A 27,850-nucleotide genomic window follows, 5' to 3' on the forward strand; every position below is an offset into this window, starting at 1 on the left:
TTTGGTTATTTCTTTTGTCATTTTTCCCCCTCCTTTGTTTGGATTAAGTATATTTATTTATTTAATTTTATCTCCACTATTATCTTAACAAGCCATATGTATTTTAAAGTGGTTATACTAAGATTACAATAGGCCTTTTAACTTAACACATTTCACTTTCAAATATTATAACATTTCACATGTAATGTAAGAGCCTTACAATGGCATTCTTATATTTTTCCCTCTAATCTTGTGTGCTGTTGTTTTCATACATTTTTCTTGTGTGTTAAAAACTCAGGTTACATTGTTGTTATTTTCATGTAAACAGCCTTTTGTATTTTAAACGATAATTTGAAATTATTTTTAAAAATCTTTTGTGGTTATACCATATATTTGCCATTTCTTTTGCTCTCCATTTCTTTGTGTAGATTTGAGTTTCTGTTCAGTATCATTTTCTTTGTGCTTGAAGAACTTGCATTGAAGTGAAGTGAAGTCGCTCAGTTGTGACCCCATGGACTGTATGTAGCCCACGAGGCTCCTCCATCCATGGAATTTTCTAGGCAAGAGTACTGGAGTGGTTTACCATTTCCTTCTCCAGGGGATCTTCCCAACCCGGGGATTGAACCCCGGTGTCCCGCATTGCAGGCAGACACTTTACCGTCTGAGCCACCAGGGAATCCAGGGAACTTGCATTAGGATCGGTTTAAATTTTATCGTAGTAGTATGGCCAATGTTATGGCATCAGTATTGATTGAATTTTGACAGTACATACTTGACATTTTTCTACTCCGTCTTCTGCATTATGGAAAAGTTAGTGGGGGCAGTGGAAGAATGTAACTCATATAGAAATAAGTGAATGCAGATATGTAATAAAACAGATAAGAGTGGCATGAGTTTTTCCTACAATATCCTAGTGCGTTATTGGAATCAATAAGAATTTACATACAGGGGAGCAATTGAAGTAGTTTTAGAAGGGTAGATACGATTTTTAGGCAGAGAAGGTATTTGATAGCATTGCAAGGGGAGAGAATAGCACTAATAAATAAATGTCATGCCATTGGTGAGAAATAAGTTTAAAAACTTAGATTGGATTCAGATATGGAGAACCTGGAAAAGTCTGTCTAGTGAAGATTGCAATGGTGAGAAGTTGTGGGCCATTTAAAGTTTTTGAGTAGGAGGATTGAGTGGTGCTTGTAGAGGTGCTTAAATGAGTCAGGGGGTGCCCTATTCATTAAGATCTTAGTTTGAAAATAGACTGCTTAAGGAGAAAAGAAATTTATTATTATAAGAGTATTAAATTACTCATAAACTCAAAAGGAAAGCTGGAGAGCTTGTCTCCGGCAGTTCCTGGGGTCTTACTATCAGAAATTAATTGATAGTCTAATCAGGATGCCACCTAAATGAAAGCATGTCATCCATTTTTTCCCCATAACTGTGGTCATTTTTTTCAAAATTCAGAATCCCTGGAAATAGTTTATTGGCTTATCTTGGTTGATGTCCATTCATCTGTGAGGTGATAATTTGGCATTTTTATAGATAGTACTGCCTAAGCAGAGGAGAGGTAATTTCCCAAAAGGAAATCAGTGCCATTACTGAAAAGTGGGGATAGATGTTTGGGAGGCCAGCAAACAACTACTAAATAGTACATCATAATGAATTAAGGAGGAAAGCCTAGAGATTGGAATTCTCATTTGGGAGGCTTTCTTCTGAAGAACTTCTGAAGGGTAACAGAGATCTTAATAAAAGGTAGTGGCTGTGTGATTGGCTAGTAATGGTTTTGATATGAAATACTCTGGAAGTGGAATCTAAAATTTAGTTTCAAATGCTTCTTACTCCTGTAAATATATAGATAACTAAAGTTAACAAAAGTTAAAGAAGGTTGATGACGTATAGTGGAAACCTGGCTCTGTTACTAAGCTATGTGATATAATGAGAAAATTAAATTATTTAACTTTTCTGAGCCTCGAGTATAATTTGGGTTGATAATTATTTTAGGACAGTTGTGATAATTCAATAAACTAAGAAAAATGCTGTAATATAAGAATAATTCAGTGAATTTTAATTCTCTTCATTATTAAACAAAAACAGGATTTCTTTTGATTTTTCTTTTTTTTGTTAGGAGATGCTTTAGGGAAGTGCTGTGCTTTGTTACTTGGTATTATATATTCTGTACACTTAGTATTAAAACTTAATTCCTTTATGTTTTGAGATTTTTATGGAAACAGAAGGGAAACATTCTGGATTAGAAATTAGCTTGAGTTAGACTTTTTAAAATAGGCCTTTTATTTTTATAATTTTAGACTTAGAGAAAAGTACAAAGATAATACAGAGAGTTCTCACATACCTTTCACTCAGCTTCCTCTAATGTTAATATTTTAAATAACCATGGTATATTTGTTGAAATGACAAAGTTAAGATTGATATGACTATTAATTAAATTACACATTCTCTTCAGATTTACCTGATTGTCCACTGTTGTACTTTTTTTCTGTTCCAGGATCCAATTCAGGATACTACCTTAGATTTAGTAAATTCAGATTTTTAAATTCCACTTCTGCAAACCACTTAACCTGTCAGACCCTCTTGCATAAATTTTGACTTAAAGGATATCTATCTGAACCACCATTTATAGTGCTGATGTTCTGAGTCTGTTTATATATGTCACACAGTGTGCCCTGTTTTTATTTTTGAAAGAGATTCTAAGATCTAATCCATATACCAGATCTTTTGACAGTAAAAAAAAAAAATTCCATTTATATCTTATAATTTTGCTTTACTATTAAAGGAAAACTATAAATTTATTGAGATTTGGGAAAACTTCAAGAACTTTTTCTTCCATTTGAACAAAAATGACAGAAAAGCAGGGTTTGTGTCTATTCAGTTGTATAATAATTGAAAGGAAAGTTATAAAATATGAGTATTGTTAAACTGCCTGTTTTGAGGGGCAATACTAGGGAGGGCATAAGCTTAGAAATGTAACTTGAAAGTGAATCTTCATGTAGTGGAATTTAAAATGGAAATAATTGAAAGCAGATATATCTTTTCTCAAATAATCCAAAGTATTTCACATAGCTGCTTGTTAGTTCTTCTCAGGTTTGGGCACGGTTTGGTATAGGTTAAATTGTTTATATATTTTAAGTTGTCCCTTTTTCCTTCCAAGCTATGTCTGTGTTAGGGAAAATATCATATTGGAAATAATTTCAAGACAGTTGTATTTTATCCTACAGATTCTCCTGTTCAGAAGTTGTTGAACCTACCAACAGTCTTGCCTTATGAATAATCAACTTTAATTCTATAATAGGTTCAGTTAAATAACTTCATTATTTTTAGGGCCGTTGCAGTAGTATTTTGATTAATTTTCTTATTTAAATTTACTTTTAATAATTGGGTTAGCTTTTGTTATTCTAATCCAGTGACTCTTAACATGCTACACAATTTTCACACAGGTGGCTAAGGATTACACTTTGACAAAATATGAATGTACAGCAAAATTTTGTATATAGTGTCTCAATTTCTGCTTGTTAAAACCATATTTTTCATTGTTTACCTGTGTAATATATATATTCACTCTGACACTTTTTTTTTACTCTGACACTTCTTGAATGCCTACTCTCTATGAGAGATATTGTTAGGTATATAAGATTCAAAGATAAATAAGGTAGCCTCTGCCTTTAAGGAACTCAGTGATAGGTAAGATAAGTAGATGCTTAAATAATTCAGTACGATGAGATGTGTTAGTTGAGCATAAGCAAATTTTAAGAAAGTATCACACAGAAAACCAATTAATTGTGCCCGGAAGAACTGGATTGGGAAAAGTTGCTCTGTGGAGATGACAACCAGAAATCAAAAAGCAGAGGAGTTTGACTTAATAATTTTGAGCACTATGTTTTATCTGCATATTTCATTTAATCCTCACAAACCTCGCATGACGTAGAGGCTTCCGTGGGGGCTCTGTGGTTAAGAGTCTGTCTGCCAACGCAGGAGATGTAGGTTCGATTCCTGGGTTGGAAAGGTCCTTGGAGAAGAAAATGGCAACCCACTCCAGTATTCTTGCCTGGGAAATCCCATGGACAGAGGAGCCTGGCTGGCTACAGTCCATGGGCTCACAAGAGTTGGACACAACTTAGCAACTATAACAACAACAATTTTAGAGATGGGAAAACTGAGGTTGGAGAGATTAAGTTACTTGTCCAACAAGTTAACTGCCAACCGTAAGTATGTTGGCAGATCCAGTTTGGGGACTTAGATAATATGATTTCAGGACCTGTGTTTTTAGTCACTGTGTGTTCACCACTCTGTAGAAAGAGGAGCACAAGTGATAAACTGGGAAGCCCCTGTCATCAGAGCACAGGAAGTTGGAAGGAGATGAAGATAAAAAGTAGGTTGTGTCAGACCATACAGTTTCTTAAAAGTCACTGTAAGGATTTTTGTTGCAACCCTAGTAAAGTGTAAAGGCATTGAGCACTTAAATAGAGGGGATGACATAATCAGATTTGCATTTTGAAAGGTCATTGGTTATAGGAGACCAAATGAATTGGAGGGGGGCCAAAAGTGGATGCAGTGGCACCCTGTTGAAGTTCATGATAATAAGTAGCCCAGGTAACATAAATAGCCTGGATGGAGCAAATAAGTGATTGTTGGGATGGAGGAAAGTGGGCTGGTTTAAAGAAAGATACAAAAGGGTAAGACTACAAGACGTGGTTATGGCTACATATTACTTATACATTCTATATCTTTATCAATGCTCAAAATTAAACAATATTTATAACTGCCCCATGAAGGCTCTCCTACCCAATGACCCAGTGACATCTCATTTATTTATTTGGCTACATTGGGTTTCAGTTGCTACATGTGGTATCTTTCGTTGTGGTGTGCAGGCTTCTCTCTGGTTGTAGCACCTGGGCTACAGAGCTTGTGTGCTCAGTAGTTGTGGCTCTCTGCAGCTCGTGGGATCTTAGATCCCTGACCAGGAATCGAACCCACGTCCCCTGCATTGGAAGATGGATTCTTTTTTTTTTTCTTTTGGAAGATGGATTCTTAACCACTGGACCACCAGGGAAGTCCCTCCAGTGACTTCTTTAACAATATTATTTTTGCTTTTTACCTTTTTCCTTCTTTTCAATTTGACATACTTAACAGCGGTTCAGAGGATTGATTCTGTATTTTCCACCATTAATTCACCATGTGGTTTTGAGAAAGGCATGTGACCTTTTGAAACCAAATACTCTTAATTTCTTCCAATCCTAAAATTTTGTAATTATATATAATATTTATAAGTAGGTTGAAGCACCAGACATCAAATGAGTTCTCTGTCAGTTAAGCCTGATGGCAGTTCCTGTAACATCAAATTTATCTCATTGGTGGCATTTCTCAGTTGTATTTATCATTTCTAGTTATTGGTATAGTAACTGGTATACATGTGTGTTTCTTTTGAGGGAAGACATAGTAGACAGTATAATGTGTGTCTGCCCATTCTCTGTAAAGAGACAGTTTTTCTTTCTCTAAAGTGATTGAACATTTGACTAAGTTGGCTCGTTTCTAAGCTTGAGCCCTCTGAGTAACAGATGTAGGGAAAAGGGCGTTATGGTATTGAAGCAGTTGCTTAAAGCCAACAATGTCCTTTTTGTGAAAATCTGAAGGTTCTTTAAAGATGGAATACCATGACATCATCACTGTTCATCTAAGGAGCATTCCTCAAGTAATACTGAATATGCTGTGATTATCAGTACCCTTCCCCCTTCTTTCTATTGCTTGACTGATGTTATTGTCAATTATTTGACTTTTTGCAAATGTGGAGCAGTTACTTAATTCTGAAAATCCTAAGAGCCTGAGATTTTAAAGTATATTGGGTTTTAATTCTAGTTTCATTAACTTTCTTAGAGATTTGCGTTTTAGGATTGAATAAAATGATTTCATCCACAGAAACTGTGTTATCTTTTACATTCAGCCCTCAGTAGCCTAATAAATGATAAGCTTCTCTGGTCTATTTTAATGGAACAGAAACAAATTAGATCTCATTTGCTGTTTATAGGATTCTTAATATCTTTTACTATTCTCTTTTAGTAGGAAAGATATGGTGAGTTATAATAATGATCTTTTCCCTGAAGAACAGATTAGATATCTTTAAAATATAATCTAATAGTCTGGTTTTTTCTTTTGTAAGGAAGATTATTGCAGTCTCATAGAACTTTTTACACATGCTTATATCTTTTAAGCCTGATCACCAGTCCATGCTAAAGGAGATCAGTCCTGGGTGTTCACTGGTAGGACTGATGCTGAAGCTGAAACTCCAATACTTTGGCCACCTCATGTGAAGAGTTGACTCATTGGAAAAGACCCTGATGCTAGGAAGGATTGGGGGCAGGAGGGGAAGGGGATGACAGAGGATGAGATGGATGGATGGCATCACCGACTCGATGCACGAGTTTGGGTAAACTCCGGGAGTTATGGACAGGGAGGCCTGGCGTGCTGCAATTTATGGGGTCGCAGAGTCGGACACGACTGAGCGACTGAACTGAACTGATAGTTTAGCAAGCTGTATTAGTACTGTACTTTGGGTATTTATGTACTTAATATTTATGTTCGTCAGAAATTAAGGAGTTTATGGTTAGGGTTGCTGTGAAAGTTCCTCTCTGCTGTTTTCTTTTCCCTTAGTTTTTCATGACAGCTTTTGAAGATGAACAAGATTCAAATCAAGTACCTTTGTCAGTTTTACACTGATGACTCTATGTTAACTCTAGCGTAACAGTGTAAAGTGTAATCTTTGCAGAGACTACGGTTGAGTCTCAAACAGCATGGATTTGATCTGCATGGGTCCACTTATATGCAGGCTTTTTTCAGTAAATACACGTAGGTACTGTCAATGTATTCTCTCTTCCTCATGATTGTCTTAACATTTCTTTTTCTCTAACTTATTTTATTGTAAGAATACAGTATATAATACATATAACATACAAAGTGTGTTTAATTGACTTTGTATTATCAATAAGGCTTCTGTTCAACAGTAGGCTATCAGTAGCTAAGTTTTTGGGGTTGTTGTTCAGCTGTGTCTGACTCTTTGGGACCCTATAGACTGCAGCACGCTAGGCTCCCCTGTTCTTCACTATCTCCTGGAGTTTGCTCAGATTCATGACCATTGAGTCAGTGATGCTCTCTAACCATCTCATCCTCTGCCACCCTCTCACATTCATTGATAGTGGTGTTCTACAGTGTTCTGTATATTTTCAGACTACTTTTAAAGTTCTGAAAGGAGTGTTGGAGGCTCTCAGTATAATTATAGGCTTGTCCTATTTCTCTTTATCAGTTGTATCAGTTTTGCTTCATTTTATTTGAAGTTCTTTTGTTATCCAGGTGAATACAAATTTAGGGTTTGATAATGGCATACCATCATTATGTAAGTCCCTCCTTATCCCTTGTGGCTAACCCAGTTCAGAAATCTGTTGTCTGATATTAATGTAGCCACTCCAAATTTCTTTTGTTTAGTATTTTGTATTTCTTTTAGAGCAGATCTACTGGGAACACAGTCACCTTTTAAATATATTATTCTACTTTCTGGGACCTCCAGTGTTTCTTGGCAAAATCTGTGGTCATTCAAATTCTTGTTTACTTTTGTTTTTAAGCATTTTGATTATGATGTGGACAGCCCTGATTTTCTTTGAATTTTTCCTGTTTGGAATTTACTGAGCTCCTTGAATCTCTAAATTTATATCTTTTGTCAAATCTAGGAAGTTTTCTGCCATTACCAAAACAATTTTTTTCTCTACCAATTTATTTTTCCTTTCTTTATGTGAATGTCAGTGATGTAAAACTTAGTTTGATATTGTCCTATGAGTCACTAAGGCTCCATTCATTTCTTTCAATCATTTTTTTCCTTTTCTTATTTCATTTTAGATAATTTCATTTGCTCTCCTTTCAAGTTTACTCTTTCTTCTATCATCTCTGTTCTCTGGTTGAGACCATGCAATGAATTTTTTAAAAAGTTTCTGATACTGTATTTTTCAGTTCCAAATTTTCCATGTGGTTCTTTTTTTTAAAAAATAGTTTTTCTGCTAAGAACTTTGTTGTTTCAGTTGTTTCAAGAGTGTTAACCATTATCTCATTTGATTATAATAGCTGCTTTAATTTCTTTATGTGATAATTCCAACATGAGTCATCTTAAAATAGGCATCTGTTGGCCCCCTTTTCACTTGATAATTTGTCACACTTTCCAGTTATGTATATTATTTATTTGCTTTTACATGAAAAGTAATTTTGGATTTTTTCCTGGACATTTTGAATATTGTCATTTCTGATCCTGGTCATATCCTCTGGAGAGTGTTGATTTGTTCATTTCAGACAGCTACCGGTTAGATGGCAAGTTCTGTCTTACTTTCTGTGGAAACTAGTTCTACCATCAATTCTGTTTTCAAAACCTTTGCTGTGCTCTTTGGATTTGCCCTTCAGTGTACCTCTCAGTGATAATCTGAGACTTGGGCAGTGGTGTATATCATTGATTAGGTCCTCTTTAGCATAGGCTTTGCTGCACCTCTTTGAGTCTATTTACACAGACATAAATCATAATTGTACTGGTTTGTATAGAGAATTGCTAAGTCACTTCAGTTGTGTCCGACTCTGTGTGACCCCATGGATTGCAGCCTAACAGGCTCCCCCGTCCCTGGGATTATCCAGGCAGGAACACTGGAGTGGGTTGTCATTTCCTTCTCCAGTGCATGAAAGTGAAAAGTGAAAGTGAAGTCGCTCAGGTGTCCGACTCTTAGCAACCCCATGGATTGCAGCCTACCAGGCTCCTCCGTCCATGGGATTTTCCAAGCAAGAGTACTGGAGTGGGGTGCCATTGCCTTCTCCGTGTACAGAGAATTAGGGGATCTCTTTTCCAGCTCTGTCCTCTCCATGATTTCCCCCATGCTCTTCAGTTTCCAGGGCCTTATTCCCAGTTCCAGAAGACATGTTTCTGTCAGAGCTTTTAGACCTCTGCATTGTACAGCTCCCTATATCTGGGGTTGCCCTTAAGTGAAGTGGGGAAAGGAGAGAGATGAGGGGAAAAAAATAATGGGAATTCCCCCTCATACTTTTTGGATGACAAAGGCCCTGTTTTCCCAATTTTTCTGACCAGAGAGATTGGTTTTCTCATTGGGGTTTTTTTCTCTTGCTGGGACAGTGCTATTCTATGGCTGAGGAGAGAAAAAAGACCAAAAAGAAGGCATTCCCTCCTGCCAATCTCCAGATCACAGGATTCCCTTTTCCTGGCCCGTTGGACACGGGGAGAATTTCTTTAAGTGTTTTTTGTCAGCACCCTAAACATAGTTTCGTAACTTAGACCACATTCTTAGGTCAAAACTGGGAGATAAAGGGATAAAGGAGAAAAATGGAATGAGAAGATTCATGGCTATACTTTCAAGTTTTGACTCCTCTTCACAGTCATTTACATTACCTGTTTTTGGAATGTTTATATATATCCTTTGGTCATTTATATTTTGGTGGATTCGTTATTTCTTCAGTGATTTGGATGATGCCACCATATTTAAGGAATAATAACCCTTAGTTTTGTGTGCTCTGGATATTTCAGTTTTTGTGTTCAACTCAATTTTTTATATACAGATTTTTTTTTAATGAATTAGTCTTTTTGTAAGTTAAAGTGCTAATAACCTTTTAGATGTTCTCTCTAGTTGGAGTGTGTATGCTTCTAGTTGAAAAAATATATTCTATTTTTCTCGAAAATTTTTTTAATTTTTAGAAGTGGTTGGTATAAAAATTCAGATAATATAGATGTCTAGGTTAACAAGTAATGCTGTTCATAGCCTTACTTTATCAAAGAAAATGTTACCATTTTAATACACATCCTTCTATACCTTGTTCATAAATTTGTTGTATATACTTATATATTTTAGATTTTAAACCTTTTTATTTTTTAAAGTTATTACTTTGAGGTATTATATACATAAATGCATCCATTTTAATATAGTTTGAATTTGACAGGAGTGATTCTCTACTGAAATCAAAGTAGAGAACATTCTAGAACCCTAGACAGTTCCTATGAGCCCTTCTGTGGTCAATTCCTCTTTTCTTCCCAAAGCTGATCCAAGCAACCATGAATCTTTCACTGTATACTAGTTTTGCCTATTTGAAAATTTATCAGGGATATCATATAGTTTTTACTGTTTGATTTCTGGCCTTTTTTTTTTTTTCCCCTTGAGAATAATGCCCTTTTTTTTCTTTTTTGGCTGTTCCACCCCTCCTCCACCTCCTGCCCACATGTGGAATCTTAGTTCCCTGACCAGGGATCAAACCCACTCCCTGAGGTGGAAGCTTGGATTCCTAACTTCTGGACTGCCAGGGAGTTATGGAGCATAATGCTTTTGATAGTCTTCTGGGTTGCTGCATGGATCAGTAGTTTATTCCTTTTTATTACTTTTAAAAGAATTTCATTGTGTGAATATATCACAGTTTTATTTTATATATATATATATATATATTTGTTGATAGATGTTTGTATTATTTGCAGTTTGGGACTATTATTAATAAAGCTGCTATGTACAAGTCTTTGTGTGTGCCTTTGTTTTTATAACTTTTGAATAAGTGATAACTAGTTAAGGAACTGTTACATCACATAATAAATGTTTATTTAATTTGATAAGCGTCTGTTAAATGGTTTTCTAGAATGGTTGTACCTTTTCAAATTGCCATCAGCAGTGTAATGAGTTCCAGTTCTTCACTTTGTTTTTTTTATCTTTTTATTTAATTTGGGGGTGGGGGGAAGTGTGCGCAATGCTTATGGGATCTTAGTTCCCCCACTGTGGATCAGCCCAAGCCCCCAGCAGTGGAAGCGTGGAGTCCTAAGCACTGTACCAGCAGGGACTTCCCCCAGTTCCTCACTTTGTGCACTTATCATTGCTTATATTTTATGTAAGTGTTTTTGATATGGGTTCCTTAGAGTTGGATTTTTGTGTGAAATGTTAAGGGTACATTTGATTTTTGTAGGTTTTTCTCCATAGGTTTTGTACTGTTTTTGCAATACCACTGCCACTGTATAATAGTGCGTATTTCTCTTCCACCACATGTCAGTGTGTGGTGGATTTTTGCTGTTCTGATAGGTATAAAATTAAATCTTAGGATACTTTTAACTTGTATTTCTTATACTTTGAGTGATGTTGAACATATTTTCACATATTTAATGACTGTTTCTTTTCTTTGTATTTTTTTCTTTCTTCTGTGAACTACCCATGTCTCTGCTGAGCTGTTGGGATAGTGTTTTCTTTGTGTGTGTCTGTGTGTACGTGCGTGCATGCTGTTTTTAGAAACTGTATATTAAGAATGTAAGATTGTCAGATTATTGTCTTGTTTGTTGAAACTTTTTACATATTAGAAATACTAACCCTTTGTAAGTGTAAGTTTCAAACATTTTTTTCCCCAAGTTTATTATTTGTCCCTTTTATTTGAAGTCTTTCCATGGCCCCTCCTTCCAAGTTTAATATTTGCTTTTCTAACCCGTATGTAATTCTGACATTTAGTTTGAGAAACAGGTGTTTTATTTTTTTTTTCCAAATAGCTATTGGTGTCTCTCAACAACACTTATTTTTCTCAAATACTTTTCTTCACTCATTGATTTGAGAGGCCTGGTTAAGCCATTTAGCAGTAGTGTTTATATAAGGTATGTGATAGGGATATAATTTCTCTAATTTTTTCCAAATGGGTTCTTAGTTCTCTTGACAAAATTTGTTTCTTCTTTAATTGTATGCTAAATTCCTAGGTACACATACATGGGTTTGTTTCTGGACCTTTTTAGATACCTGCTTAAAAGCTTTATGAAGTGGAGGAGAGTTAGAATCTAATGACATTAATTAAGAGGCAAGTGAAATAGCTTTGGGAGATTTTTTTTTAATTGGTGAATTTATTTAGTTAAGTGGCTAACATTTAATGTAGTGCTTACTATGCCTAAATACTAATCTATGCTTCTATTTATTCATTTAACCTTCACCAACCACTGTATTAGGTAGGCTATTGTTTTCATTCTGCAGTTTAGGAAAATAAGGCTACTCAGTTCACAGCTTGTAATTAGTGTTGCCAGGACATATTCAGGTAGTGTCATTCCAGAACCTTAATGTCTGTATAAAGAGTTGATTAAACACTGGCATAAGAAAGGAAAAGAAAGACAACTTACTGAGTTAAATTCTTTGTGTATTTTCTTACATTTGAAAATCATTAATAGATGGGAATCTAACCTTTCTGTTGTTAGAAACTTCCTATGGGTACACATTAAGTTGGCATGCATACTTCTTTAATAGCCTGTGTCTTCTGCCAGTGGGCTCACTACCTGAGAATTAGGTAAGGATTAGATAAACCTTCTAAGATGTAAACATTTATTTAATTTTTAAATTGTGTGTCTGGTAATGCTTACCCTATGTGTGGTTCAGTTCAGTCGCTCAGTCGTGTCCGACTCTTTGTGACCCCATGAGTTGCAGCACACCAGGCCTCCTTCTCCATCACCAACTCCCGGAGTTCACTCAGACTCACATCCATCTAGTCAGTGATGCCATCCAGCCATCTCATCCTCTGTCGTCCTCTTCTCCTCCTGCCCTCAACCCTTCAGCATCAGAGTCTTTTCCAATGAGTCAACTCTTCGCGTGAGGTGGCCAAAGTACTGCAGTTTCAGCTTTAGCATCAGTCCTTCCAGTGAACACCCAGGACTGATCTCCTTTAGAATGGACTGGTTGGCTCTCCTTGCAGTCCAAGGGACTCTCAAGAGTCTTCTCCAACACCACAGTTTAAAAGCATCCATTCTTCGGCACTCAGCTTTCTTCATATCCAACTCTCACATCCATACACGACTACTGGAAAAACCATAGCCTTGACTAGACGGACCTTTGTTGGCAAAGTAATGTCTCTGCTTTTGAGTATGCTGTCTAGGTTGGTCATAACTTTCCTTCCAAGGAGTAAGCGTCTTTTAATTTCATGGCTGCAGTCACCATCTGCAGTGATTTTGGACCCCCCAAAAATAAATCTGACACTGTTTCCACTGTCTCCCCATCTATCTCCCATGAAGTAATGGGACCAGATGCCATGATCTTCGTTTTCTGAATGTTGAGCTTTAAGCCAACTTTTTCACTCTCCTCTTTCACTTTCATCAAGAGGCTTTTTAGTTCCTCTTCACTGTCTGCCGTAAGGGTGGTGTCATCTGCATATCTGAGGTTATTGATATTTCTCCTAGCAATCTTGATTCCAGCTGTGTTTCTTCCAGTCCAGCGTTTCTCATGATGTACTCTGTGCGTATGAGTTAAATAAGCAGGGTGACAATAAACAGCCTTGATGTACTCCTCTTCCTATTTGGAACCAGTCTGTTGTTCCATGTCCAGTTCTAACTGTTGCTTCCTGACCTGTATATCGGAATCCTTTATTTTTTTAAGCCCCACAGGTGATTGTGATGATGAGCCAGATTTAGGAACTCCTGCACCAGCAGATTGGAGAAGGCAATGGCACCACCCCACTCTGGTACTCTTGCTTGGCAAATCCCATGGACGGAAGAGCCTGGTAGGCTGCAGTCCATGGGGTCGCTAAGAGTCGGACACGACTGAGCGACTTCCCTTTCACTTTTCACTTTCATGCGTTGGAGAAGGAAATGGCAACCCACTCCAGTGTTCTTTCCTGGAGAATCCCAGGGACGGGGGAGCCTGGTGGGCTGCCGTCTATGGGGTCACACAGAGTCGGACACGACTGAAGTCGGACATGACTTAGCAGCAGAACTAGCAGATCACACTTCTTTCTCAGTGAAATTCTCGGCCTGAAGTAACTTTATATATGCTATCAGAAAATGATCTTATACAAATTATTCTTAGCAGCTTTTCCTGACTTTTTTCTTCTCTTATTTCTCTACAATAGCTTATGCCAGCGTGGCTTCATTCATACAGATGAACCAAGGATTGGGATAGCAGTATAAAATTAGAATCAGACAGCTGATTGCCCAGCAGGATGCCATCAACCAACCGTGCGGGCAGCCTGAAGGACCCTGAAATTGCAGAGCTCTTCTTCAAAGAAGATCCAGAGAAGCTCTTCACAGATCTCAGAGAAATTGGCCATGGAAGCTTTGGAGCAGTCTATTTTGTAAGTGTTAAAGGCTTAAGTCAGTGACCAGAATACTTAAAATTCAGTCATGGAAAAATAAAAAATAATAATATAAAGAGACAGAGGCCATAGTTCATTTTATAGTCACTTGTATTGCTGTGTGTATATAATATGACAGTAGTTTTAGTTATTGAGTTTCTTGGCTTATTAAAAAATGGGAATGAATGTATATCCTCCTGAGCACTTCATTCACTTGGTTCCATAAGTTTCCATGTGTTGTATTTTTTTATTCATTTAACTCTCAGTATTTCTACCATGCCTTATGACTTCTTTGGTACATTGGTTTAAAAGTATGCTGTTTAGTTTTTACAGTCTTGTGAATTTTCCTTTTTTTGTTATTGATTTCTGACTTAATCCCGTTGAGGTCAGAGAAGATACTTTGGATGATACCTATCTTTTAAAATCAGTTGAGACTTGGTGTTTGGCACAACATGGTCTATCCTGGAAAATATCCCATGTGCACTTGAGAAGAATGTGCATTCTGTAAATCTGGTTGGTTTATTATGTTAAGTCCTCTATTTCCTTACTTATTTTCTGTCTGGTTGTCCTCTCCTTTCGAGTGTTGAAGTCTTCAGGGCTTCCCAGGTGGCTGAGTGGTAAAGAATCTGCCTGCCAATGCAGGAGATGTGGGTTTGATCCCTGAGTTGGGAAGATCTTTTAGAGAAGGAAATGGCAACCCACTCTAGTATGCTTGCCTGAAAAATCCCATGGACAGAGGAACCTGGATGGGCTACAGTCCATGGGGTAGCAAAAGAGTTGGACATGACTTAGTGACTAAATAACAGTTGAAGTTTCCAACTGTTATTGTAGAACTGTCTATACATAATGATCTGTCCATAGGTATGTGAATGTTTACAATTATATCTTCTGGATGTATTGAACCTTTATTAATACATGATGTCCTTCTTTGTTTTTAATAACATTTTTGAATTTAAAGATTTTTTTATTTACAAAAGTCCACAAAAGTCTTTTTGTGGACCCAATTTTTCATTTCTTCTAAGTAATTACCTAAGATTTGTTGAAAGTGTATATTTAGTTTTATGGCCAATTGCCAGACTTTTTTCACTAAGTAGAAAGTTTACACTCCCATTTGCAGTGTATGAGAATTCAGTGTATGTATCCTTGCCAGCATTAGATGTTGATGGTCATTTGGAGTTAATTTGATGGGTGTATAATGGTATTTTAGTTAGGTTTTAATGTGTAATTTCCCTAATGATTGGTGATGTTGAGCTCTCTTTCATAGGCTTAATGGCCATTCACATGTCTTTGGAAGTATCTGTTCAAATATTACATCCAGTTTTTGAAAATTGGGTATTCTTTTTTAATTGAGTTTTCAGGATTTCCTTGTGTATCTGGGTTACTTGATCAGTCAATGTATCTTTTGTGATTATTTTCTTCTAGTGTGTACACTGGAAAATTTTGTTGGTGTGATGATCTATGTATGTCAAATAGCTAATATTTGTAGGTTATAGTCTTCAGATCTTTTGAGTCTTTTGATTTTACTAGTTTGTTTTTGTCTGTGTGTTGTGTCAGTAACTGAAAGAGGTGTTTCAAAATCTCCACTGATATCTATTTTGCCTTTTAGCTCTATCTTGTTTTATTTTTTACATTTCTAATCTGTTACTAGAAATATACAAATTTAGACATACTGTATCTTGTTGAATTGTCCCATTACCATTAAGATTTCACTGTTTACCTTTTACAGTATTTCTTGCTTTAAAAATCTACTTTTGATATTATTGATAGGTTTCCTTGGCTAATGCTCACATAGTATTTCTTTTTCCTTTTCATTATGTGAGAGCATCCTTATGTAGCCTTTGTGAGTCTGATATTTTTGGCCCAGGGACTGTTTTTAATACAGATGCCTGCCATGTCTTTCTTCGGTGTATGGTGACTTTTATCCTCTTGATAGTGCACTGGATGTTGAGCAGGGCCTCCTGTTTGCTCTGTAATTGTCACAGCCCTGTTGGAGATAAGGTCTGCTTCCCAGTTATTGCAGTGGAAGCCCCCAAATTGGTTTCTGAGCTATGGTATGAGGTAGGTAGGAATGGGGTGCTTCTGCTGGGAGTGCAGCCACTGTGTATTCCTCCACAGAAGCTGTCCACCAGGAAGTGGGCTCTGTGGTGCAGCCTGCTGTGTGCACTCACAAAGTACACTGTAGTTGGCACTACCCTTGGCCCCACCTCAGTTGAGGAATACAGGCCGTCACCCTGGATATCCCTCAGGTTCTGTGCTCACAAAACCAACTGGGGAGATCCACCACAATCAGGCACCTGGACCTGCCATGGGGGCTACAGAATCAGTCCAGACCCAGGCTCTGCCTCTGTGTGCCTGTGCCCTCAAATCCTTCAGTTGCCAATACTGGACCTCCCCATCTCTGGAAGCACCAGTAATCCCCCGTAACGCCCCTCAGACACTGAGCTTGCAAAGCTGCCAGTAGCAGTGTGAATCCACCAGTGTTGAGCTCATAGAGGTGGGGCCACATCTACTGTGAGCTCCTAGAAAATGAGGCTGCTGTGGTAGGGCCCTGCCTGTCCCTTTACATGTGTGTTAACTTGTGTTTGGTCCCTCAGTTGTGTCCGACTCTTTGCGACCCTGTGGATTTCAGCACGCCAGACTTCCCCTGTCCTTCACTATCTCCTGGAATTTGCGCAAACTCATGTCCATTGAGTCAGTGATGCCATCCAACCATCTCTTCCTCTGTCACCCCCTTCTCCTCCTGCCCTCAGTCTTTGCCAGTATCAGGGTCTTTATGAAAGAGTCAGCTCTTTGCATCAGGTGGCCAAAGTGCTTCAGCATCAGCATCAGTCCTTCCAATGAATATTCAAGGTTGATTTCCTTTAGGATTGACTGGTTTGATTTCCTTGCAGTCGAAGGGACTCTCAAGAGTCTTCTCCAACACCACAGTCCAAAAACATCAATTCTTTGGCGCTCAGCTTTCTTTATGGTTCAACTCTCACATCCATAAATAACTACTGGAAAAACCATAGCTTTGACTAGACAGACCTTTGTGATTTCTGTTGCGGCCCAGATGTGCATTTTGGGGTGGGGAGTAAAGGGAGGTGGCCAGGACCATCTGTGCTGGTCTCTGCCTGCCCTGTCTCCTGCAGGCTGGTTGCTGGACTCTCTCTGAGCCTGTGAAGCTCACTGTCTGTCCCAGCCCATCTCCCAAGAAGTGAAGGGGATTCCCAGACTGAGGGAACTTTGTTCTTTCATAGCTCACCCTCAGGGGCACAAGTCCTGTCCCAGTTCCTTTTTTTTTTTAAAATTCACCCTACCCTGTTACATGGTGATCATTCTTGCAACTTTGGTTGTATGAGATCTTTTTTTGTTTGTTTTGTATGAAGTCTTCTGCCAGTGTTCAGTAGATATTCTGTGAGACTTCTTCCACATGTAGGTTATTTTTTTTAATGTTTCATTTTATATTGGAGTATAGCTGATTAATATTGTGATAGTTTTAGCTGCACAGCAGAGCGATTCAGCCAAATATACACATGCATCCATTTTCCCCCAAACTCACCTCCCATCTAGGCTTTCTGGAGAAATGTATCATTTTCTTGCAGGGGCAGGGAACATAAAAGATAAGCCTTATAAGAAAGCTATCAGAAAGCTAAAAAGTGCTTTAAAAAAAAAAGAAAAAGAAAATGGGGCCTGTCAGAAAGAAAATGGAGCCAGCTTGGAGGGCCAAATCTGAAAGAATTTGAACATCAGTGTAAAGATAGTAGTGAATTATACCCATTTAATAAAAAGGGAATTCATAATTTCTATGATAGAGAAGGATGGATGGATGAAAAGGGAGAGCTTTTCCTTAAAATAGAATGCCTGACTGATACATGTGAAGGGAATGGCATAGGTGTTTATGGGGGGGAATCAGCATTTTGTTATCATCATAGTGAACTGTCATTTTGTTTGGGGCTTTAGTGTTTGCTAAATCTAAGGGAAATTTTTGATGAGCAAGATATTTACATGGTTTTAAAGTATCTCTCCACAGATTGCTTGTTAGATACAAGGTAGGAAATGGTAACTTTAACTATACACTTTGGAAAACCAGAGACAATGCCTTTAGTAGGTGAGTAAAATTGGTAACACCAGTGAGGAATGGACACATTGTATACCTCCAGATAAGATACCCTGGGAAGGGCACAATATTCTTCTAGTGTTCTGGCCAGGGGTGTATAATCAGAATCTAATCTTGAAGAACTGTCAGACAAGCACAAGTTTAGTTACATTCTCTAAAAATACCATTGTATATTCTTCAAAAATGCCAGTATCATGAAAGACAAAGAAGGGTTGTGAAATTGTTCTAGATTAGAGGAACTAGTAAGACATGATAAGTAAGCAAGATATGTGATCCTGAAGGGAAGGAAAACATGTTAACGAACATTTAATATTTTTATATTTTGCTTTTTAAAAACACGAATAAATAAAAGTCCTATCTCGTTTTAACTTGGTCATTTAATTTGAATTCTGTCATTACTATGTTTGGATTTTATTAATGGTCATGTTTTAATTTAACATGTATTATTTATTAATAATGTATATTATTTATATCAATAAAATGAATGTAATTATTTTATAATGTGTTATTTTATGTATTCTTTATTATGTGGGGTTTTATTTTTATTATTTAAATAATTTTTTTTACTTTTGGCTGCAGTAGGTGTTTGTTGTAGCCTGTGGGATCTTCTGTTGCACAGTGCGGTCTTCTCTCTAGTTGTGGCATGCGGGTTCAGTTGCCCCATGGCGTGTGAGATCTTACTTACCCAACCAGGGATCGAACTGGTGTCCCGAGTTTTTCTACATTTCCTGGTTTGTCTCTTCTCTGTCCTAGAATCCAGTCCAGAATACTACATGGCGTTTAGTGTACCCACTTTTAAATTAAGCTTTGGCCAGTTAAAAGTATAGCAGTTTATGGCTTCCCTGGGTCTGGTGGTTAAGAGTCTACCTTGCAATGCAGGGGGACACCAGTTTCATCCCTGGTCCCGGAAGATCCCACATTCCACCAAGCAACTAGGCCGGTGAGCTGCAGTTACTCAGCCCACATGCAGCAACTGCTGTAGCCCGTGTGTCTAGAGCCTGTGCTCCACAACACAGGAGAAGCCATCACAATGAGAAGCTTGTGCACCGCAACTGGAGAGTAGCCTGGGCTTCCCCAGAGGCGCTAGTGGTAAAGAACCTGCCTGCCAGTGCAGGAGACCCAGAGATGATTCAGTCTCTGGGTCAGGAAGATCCCCTGGGGAAGGAAATGGCAGTGCACTTCAGTATTCTTGCTTGGGGAATTTCATGGACAGAGGAGCCTGGTGGGCTACAGTCCATGGGATCACAAAGAGTTGGGCACAACTGAAGCAACTGAGCACAAACATGCACACACCTCACACATACCTCGTAGCATAGAAAAATTAGCTCAAAATGGATCAAAGACCTGAATGTCACAGTTAGAACTGTAAAGTTCTTAGAAGAAAATACAGGGGTATATCTGCATGTCCTTAGTTTAGGCAAAGGATTCTTAAATGTGGCACCAGAATCATGAGCAACAAAAGAAAAAAATAAACTGACTATAATCAAAAATAAAAAGTTTTATGCTTCAAAGTCGTGAAAAGACAGCCTACAGAATAGGAGCAGAAAAATTGTAAATCATATATCCATAATCTGATAAGGGACTTGTGTCTAGAATATGTAAAGAACTCTCTTAAATCAATCAAAAAACAATCTAATTTAAAAATGGGCAAAAGTCTGAATTGACATTTCTCCAAGAAAGATGTGTTAATAGCTAAGAAGCACATGAAAAGATGCTCAGTATCATTAGTCATGAATCTGGAAAAGAGTCAGTCACAAAAGACCACATATTACCTGGTTTCATTTATATGAAATGTCCAGAAAGGGCAAAATCTCTAGAGAGACAGAAAAGTAGATTAGTTGTTGCTTGGCGTTGCATGGGCAGAGAAAAGAACAGGAGGGTGTTAGCTAAAGGGTATGGAGTTTCTATCTTTTTTTGTTAATGGAGAAGATTTTTATTGTATAATACACACAAAATTTACCATTTTAACTATTTCTAAACGAACAGTTTGGACTTTGTTTTTGAGGTGATGAAAGTTCTAAAATTGACTGTGGTGTTGGTTGCATGTAGTGAATATTCTAAATGCCAAAATTGTATGGTATGTAAAGTATATCTCACCTGATACAAAAGAAAGGAATATAGCTGTTTAGAAATGTTGATTAAAATAAAGGGGTTCTTAGATAAGCAGAGAATATTTTGAAAAAATAAATTTATTATATATTCAAGCCAGAGCTTCTGCGGATAGATCTGATTCACCCATTACAATAAGTAGTGCCAGTTTCCTAACCAATTCACTGGTAATTGAAATTGGAATGTGAGTAAGTTTCCCAAGGCCCACTTAACAGAGTCTTTTTTTTTCAGGCCACTCTTGAGAAATAATTTACAGATGTGCTGTCTTTTTTTAAGTATAAATTATATACCATAAGTTCACCGATTTTGTGTGTGCATTTCAATCATTATCAGTAAATATGAGTTTAGCAGCCATCACCGTAAAATAATTTAGAAGTTTTATCTTTGGAAACTCCTTAAAATTTGAATTGAAGATGAGTTCTTCCAAAAGATGTTTTGAGATGGTTCTGATGCTTTTAGTGAATCCACTTTAATTATTTCGCAGCTATTCTCATGTACCTTCTTAATGTATAGTATAATTTTTTAACACATAGGAGTTTGGGTTTTTCTTTTCTAGTTAAATAGAAACTGGAACTTCTAGTTCTTTCCTGTTATATTTTGTTACTTTTTTTCAGACTGACTTCAGCACTATTAAATAATAATTGTGATAGCATTTTAGCAGTCTTGTCTTAAGCCTGATTAATAGTTGTTTACAATAGAGGTGATTTATCATGTTAAGAAAGGGCTTCCCTGATAGCTTAGTTGGTAAAGAATCTGCCTGTGATGCAAGAGACCGTGGTTCAATTCCTAGGTGGGGAAGATCCCCTGGTGAAGGAATAGGCTACCCACTCCAGTATTCTTGGGCTTCCTTTGTGGCTCAGCTGGTAAAAAATCCGCCTGCAATATGGGAGACCTGGGTTTGGTCCCTGAGTTGGGAAGATCCCCTGGAGAAGGGAAAGGCTACCTACTCCAGTATTCTGGCTTAGAGAATTCCATGGACTGTGTATAGTCCATGGGGTCGAAAAGAGTTGGACAGTACTGAGCGACTTTCATTTTCATCATGTTAAGAATCTACATTTCTAATTTGTGTTTTCTAAGAATGTGGCCTTTTTTGCATTTGAATGTATTTAGAGTGGGGCCCTTTCTACATTTTCAGCATTTATGAAGTGCTTATATATTTATTTCCCCCTTTACAAAAGTGTGGTAAATTATGAAATTTTTTCTAGTAAAAATCTTTTGTATTTCTGTAATTATAGTGTATTTTATCCAAATGAAAAATTCTTCTAATGCTCTATAATATTTAAAAAATTTCTAGAGTTTTCTGGTCTTTATTTGGGCTTCCCTGATAGCTCAGTTGGTAAAGAATCCATCTGCAATGCAGGAGACCCTGGTTCAATTCCAGGGTTGGGAAGATATGCTGGAGAAGGGATAGACTAGCCACTCCAGGATTCTTGGGCTTCCTTTGTAGATGAGCTGGTAGAGAATCTGCCTGCAATGTGGGAGACCTGGGTTCGATCCCTGGGCTGGGAAGATCCCCTGGAGAAGGGAAAGGCTACCCACTACAGTATTCTGGCCTGGAGAATTCCATGGACTTCAGGGATCAAACCCACACCTTCCACAGTGAAAGTACAGAGTCCTAACCACTGGACTGCCAAGGAATTCCCCACTCAAGAGTACTTTAAAGATAGTTCATTGATGTTCTTTTCAGTCTGCCACCATTGTTTCTTTTACTCATATTTTCTTCTTAATATCAGTTGTAGTAATTTATTCCTTCCTAGAAAATTGTCCATTTCATTGCAATTTCAAAATTGATTAGCATAGGCTTATATGTATATATACTAGTCTCATGTTGTCTCTTTGTTATAGTGCTGTTCAAATTTCTGTTTTTTCCTTAAATAGATCTCTGAAAGTTAAACCCTGCTTTATATTTCTTTCCAAAGTACCAGCTCCTGGATGATTTGATAAGTTTCACTATATGGTTATTGGTGGTGTTTTTTAATGTTCTTCAAAGTCAGTTTTGATGTCCTTTTTGACAGGTAGCTTATGAATGCTTTTATTCTCAAAGAAATTATTGCCCAGATTGTTAATTTTTACAATGATCCTTTCTTTGTTTTTTTTAAGGCCCGAGATGTACGCACCAATGAAGTGGTGGCTATTAAGAAAATGTCTTACAGTGGAAAGCAGTCCACTGAGGTAAGTGAGATATTTACATTCTTATTCACATGCTAGAAAAAGACATGCTGTTTTTAATTGAGGATATTTTGAACTTTTTTCTAAAAGTATAACGTACCTGAAAGTACATACAAATACAACATATATCTCAGTCTGTTTTGTTTTGTTTTTTTCCACAAACTGAGTGTACCCATTTAACTTGTCCCTAGAGCCCATTATCAGCACATTATTGGCATCTTAGAAGCTTCCCAACTTGGCCCCAGTTTCTAATTTTTTTAAACTGTGGTATAATATATTATTCGATTATCAGTTTCTAAAGGAGTAAACTAGGATAAGATGCATTTAATAGTAAATTATATGTATGTAATTTTTTTAATGATTTGGAAATTAAGGGCTGATTATAAAAAACTAGTATGAAAAAATTTTTAAATACAATTATTAATACTACGATGAGTATACTTTAGTTCATTAATATTATGATTAGTGCTTTTCAGTATATTTAATTGCATGAATTTATTTTGTGGAATATAGTCTATTTTTAAAAACTGGGATCTGTAAATCTTTAATTTTTCAACATAATTATTTTTAATTGTGGTGAAATACATATAACACATTTACCATTGTAATCATTTTCAAGTATTCAGTTCACTGGCATTAAGGACATTCATATTGTTTTGTATCCATCAGCACCATTCATCTCCAGAGCTCTTTTTCATCTTAAAAACCTAAAATTCTTTGCCCATTAAACAGCAACTCCCCATTCCCTCCTTCCCTCAGCCCCTGGAAATCACTATTCTACTTTCTGTCTGTATGAATTTGACTAAGTATCTCATGTAAGTGATATCATGCATTTGTCCTTTTGTGACTGGCTTATTTTACTTAACATAATGTTCTCAGAGTTTATCCATGTTGTGGTATGTGTCAAAATTTCCATCCTTTTTAAGGCTGAGTGATATTCCTGTGAGTGTGTGTGTGTGTGTGTTTATCCATCCATTCATCTGTCAGTGAATGCTTAGGTTTCTGTTGCTGCCTTGTTATTGTGAATAATGCCACTATAAACATAGGTTCGGAGAAGGCAGTGGCACCCCACTCCAGTACTCTTGCCTGGAAAATCCCATGGATGGAGGAGCCTGGTAGGCTGCAGTCCATGGGGTTGCTAAGAGTCGGACACGACTGAGCGACTTCACTTTGATGTTTCACTTTCATGCATTGGAGAAGGAAATGGCAACCCACTCCAGTGTTCTTGCCTGGATAATCCCAGGGATGGGGGAGCCTGATGGGCTGCCGTCTATGGGGTCGCACAGAGTTGGACACGACTGAAGTGACTTAGCAGCAGCAGCAGCAGCAAACATGCAAATACTTTTTTTGAGTCCTTAGTTTCTGTACAGACTTTTAGGTGTTTGATCAGAGTTGGAATTGCTGGATCAGTCTTTAACTTTTAAAGATTTTGGTTTTCTACGTTTTTGGAATTTCATTATTTTATGATAAATCTTGTTTTCGTGGTGATCATACAATGAGTACAACAACACTATTATATTACTGTTCCATCATTTTGATACCTAAAAAACTCAACTTCTTATACGGTTACTGTCTCTTATTTTCCATTCTGTAGCACAACTTTAGAAATAGCTTTCATAGGTGCACTTGTACTGTATTGGAATCTGTTTGATTAGTCACACCTAGAATAAAAAGTTTCATTTAGAAGTCATCTATTCTCATCTAATACTAATGTCCTTGACATTACTTTACACTGAAAAAATACTGGGTTTTGTTTTGTTTTAAAAGTGTCAACTATCTTTGAAATTTGAAAGCTGTGGAAACATTTTCTGAGTTTAGAATTTATATCTTACACATTTTATATAAAAATTGTGAACATATTTTGCTTTATTTTGTTGAGGTCTTATGAAATAACATTGGAATTATGTGGTCTTACATTCTAGTACAAAATATTTTCTCAAGTTTTCTATTATGCTAGTTTCCCTGGCTTTGAAAATATGGCCCGAGTCAACGATAAAGATTGAAAACTAAAACAAGGACAAAAAATAGACTTCCTAGTTCCTATCCCACACCTGCCAAACCTCTGGAGTCTCTGGATATGGACCTAGTATCCTGTATTCTTAGAGTTCTCTGGTTGCTTCTTAAGAGTAACTATGTTTAGGACATGGCCTAAGTGTCTAAGGTTGTCATGGAGTAGCTTATAACTGAAGGTTTATGTGTATTTCTTGGTATGTGTCATTGAGGAATGCTGTTAGTAAAATATGTAGGAAAATGTTTTTATACTGTTTCCCCCCCACCCCCCTCTGAACTTCCCCATATCAGTTGAGTTGAGTTCAGTCGCTCAGTCGTGTCTGACTCTTTGTGACCCCATAAATTGCAGCACGCCAGGCCTCCCTGTCCATCACCAACTCCTGGAGTTCACCCAAATTCATGTCCATCGAGTCAATGATGCCGTCCAGCCATCTCATCCTCTGTCGTCCCCTTCTCCTCCTGCCCCCAGTCCCTCCCAGCATCAGGGTCTTTTCCAGTGAGTCAACTCTTCGCATGAGGTAGCCAAAGTATTGGAGTTTCAGCTTTAGCATCAGTCCTTCCATTGAACACCCAGGACTGATCTCCTTTAGGATGGACTGGTTGGATCTCCTTGCAGTCCAAGGGACTCTGAAGAGTCTTCTCCAACACCACAGTTCAAAAGCATCAATTCTTCGGCGCTCAGCTTTCTTCACAGTCCAACTCTCACATCCATACATGACCACTGGAAAAACCATAGCCTTGACTAGGACGGACCTTTGTTGGCAGAGTTATGTCTGTGCTTTTCAATATGCTATCTAGGTTGGTTATAACTTTCCTTCCAAGGAGTAAGCATCTTTTAATTTCATGGCTGCAATCACCATCTGCAGTGATTTTGGAACCCCAAAAAATAAAGTCTGACACTGTTTCCACTTTCCCATATAGTAATGAATTATTCTCTAACATTTTATTTTAGAAGGTGTGCACTTAGGGGTTTAAAATCTTCATTTGAATTTAAAAAGCAAACTAAACCTTAATGTTTGGCAGACAATATAAGCCAAAAACACAATAGATTAACTTTGTGCTATGTAAATTATACACCAAAAAGCTACAATTAAGAAAGGGAAGTTGAACTTTTGAAGAAAAATCACTAAATATGGTATATAGTTTTCATCAATATATCTGATGTGTGATTGTAAAATTTTAATAAGACCCATTGATGGTACATTTTACAAAACTAAAATTTGTCCTACCCTGAATGGAATAATTTTGTAAGTTGTGTAAATTGAGTTATATACTGTATAAACGTAAGTTTCTAATTTATTATTTTGGTATTTAAATATTACAAATAAAGTTGTATGTCCTTGATAACCCATCTTAGTCTAATAATTATTTTTTTCTTATACAACTTGCTAAGGAAAAGCAGCTGTTCATAATTTTTTCCTTTATTTGTTTTTTTTTCTCCCCACAGAAATGGCAGGATATTATTAAGGAAGTCAAGTTTCTACAAAGAATAAAACATCCCAACAGTATAGAATACAAAGGCTGCTATTTACGTGAGCACACAGCATGGGTAGGTATATTCTTTCCCCTTGCTATAATTTTAGTTGGCTGAAATGTTAGTTCTTATTGAGAGGAAGAGCAGCTTTTCCTAGAATCCTAGGCAAAGAAGATAATACAGGTTTTGCAAATTTATTGCAGAGATTTAGCTAACTTTTTATGTACCTGGTAAAATGTTCTCAGACATTTTTAGTAGTATCATTCTTCAAATGGTTTATCAAACATTGGTGAAAGCAGTTCTGTTATTTGAAGATGAAATCTAGCATATCTTTGACATAAATGTAATCTGTTTAACCACAAAGATCTTGTTGAAGTCCTGATGAGTCCTGGTGAAATTTGAACTGGTTATGATTCCTTGGCTGAATAATACTAATGTTAGAGAGTTGAGACACTTTGTTAGAAGAAGTGGGAATTAATTTTGCCCCATTGTTACCATTCAGGTGATAATGGTAGTAATATTGTAGCAGTGTGGGCATAATAACTGTATCTTTTAAGAGAAAGGCAAATTTTCTTTAAATAAGAATGATTCCTTATTTTGAATAATTAGTAATTCACAATTAATTTTCATTTTAGTATACTGAACTTAGATTTGTAATCTTGGGTGCATTTTCATCCAGTTTAATTTTGATGGTGGTCGTGGTGGTACTCAAATAAAAGGCTGTGGTTAAAAAAAAACTTTGACGTTTTTTTTGTTTTTAAAGTGACTTTGGGGAGATTACCTCTCTGTCTCTCAAGTTTCTCCATTTGTACAATAAGCATAGTGATAAGGTCTACCTCATAAGGTATTTGTGAGGATTTACCTGGCACATAGAAGAGATGCTCTTCTATGTGCCAGGTCAAGATGCTCAAGATGCTCAACACAGAGCATCGCTCAAGATGCTCTGTGTTTGCGTTAACTGTAACCTAAGCTTTGTTCAGAGAACAGTTTTTTGCTTCCTAGCAATTTTCAGTATCGCTGCATACTATATACTATAGATTAATAGTAACAGCGTATGTATATTCCTTTATAATTTTAGTAGTAGTTATATCTGAAATACACATCTTGTACAAGTAATCGTATGTTGGTAAATGTACCATTAACACTACTTACACATTTGACAAGTTACTAAATACATAAATATTCATTTTTTTAAGGTAAATGGTGACTAGGATTTGTTTTGCTTTAAGCTGTCTTCTTGAACTCTTTGGTAAATTTATTTAATCTCAAATAGAATCTTTTTAATAATATATTTTAATGCTTTCATAACTTTTTTTCCCATGTAGCTTGTAATGGAATATTGTTTAGGATCTGCTTCAGATTTACTAGAAGGTAGGTTTCCTTTAATTATTAAGAAAAAATAATATTATCACAATAAAATGAGAATTCAATGAGAAATTTCTAAAAAATAACGTACAAATTTTTCAGAAAGAATAAAAATCTTAAACTTTTCTATGTTCTCAGCATAATATGCACTGTGGTCATTAAATATTATATAGTAGCATAAAAGTGATTTTTTTCTCTCATTATGACTTGTTTTTTTTTTTTATTCTTTGTCATTCACCTTAATCTGTTCTTCTATTCACAGTGAAGGTATATGAGAATAAAGGGAGAACATTTATTATTCTTGTTTTTGTAGTCACCAAATAATTGCTTATTTGTTGTCAGGTTAGACAGAATTGGCTGTGAACTATACTTACACAGCTAGGTACAGCTATATACAAGTTGTAAAGTTCAGTAGGCTTATTTTATTATCTTGAGGAGAATATCCCTTCTTGCACACTGTTAGTTTGTAAAAATTGCCCTATATATTAGGAATCTATATTTATTTTTAAAGAAAAATAAAAAGTATTTTCAAATAACTTTTTTTATTTTAA

General features: G+C 36.7%; 1 protein-coding gene across 1 annotated transcript in view; it reads left to right on the forward strand.

Moving 5' to 3' along the window:
• TAOK1 (TAO kinase 1) overlaps positions 1–27,850 on the forward strand; it is a 109,735-nt gene that overhangs the window by 31,728 nt on the left and 50,157 nt on the right. The window contains exons 2-5 of the mRNA XM_027518488.1: positions 13,852–14,073; positions 22,382–22,453; positions 25,908–26,009; positions 27,260–27,305. Of these exons, the coding sequence (XP_027374289.1) occupies positions 13,942–14,073; positions 22,382–22,453; positions 25,908–26,009; positions 27,260–27,305 (352 nt within the window). The 5' untranslated portion in view covers positions 13,852–13,941. The remainder of the gene's footprint in view (positions 1–13,851; positions 14,074–22,381; positions 22,454–25,907; positions 26,010–27,259; positions 27,306–27,850) is intronic.

The sequence above is a fragment of the Bos indicus x Bos taurus genome, chromosome 19, assembly GCF_003369695.1.
Source record: "Bos indicus x Bos taurus breed Angus x Brahman F1 hybrid chromosome 19, Bos_hybrid_MaternalHap_v2.0, whole genome shotgun sequence".
NCBI lineage: Eukaryota > Metazoa > Chordata > Mammalia > Artiodactyla > Bovidae > Bos > Bos indicus x Bos taurus.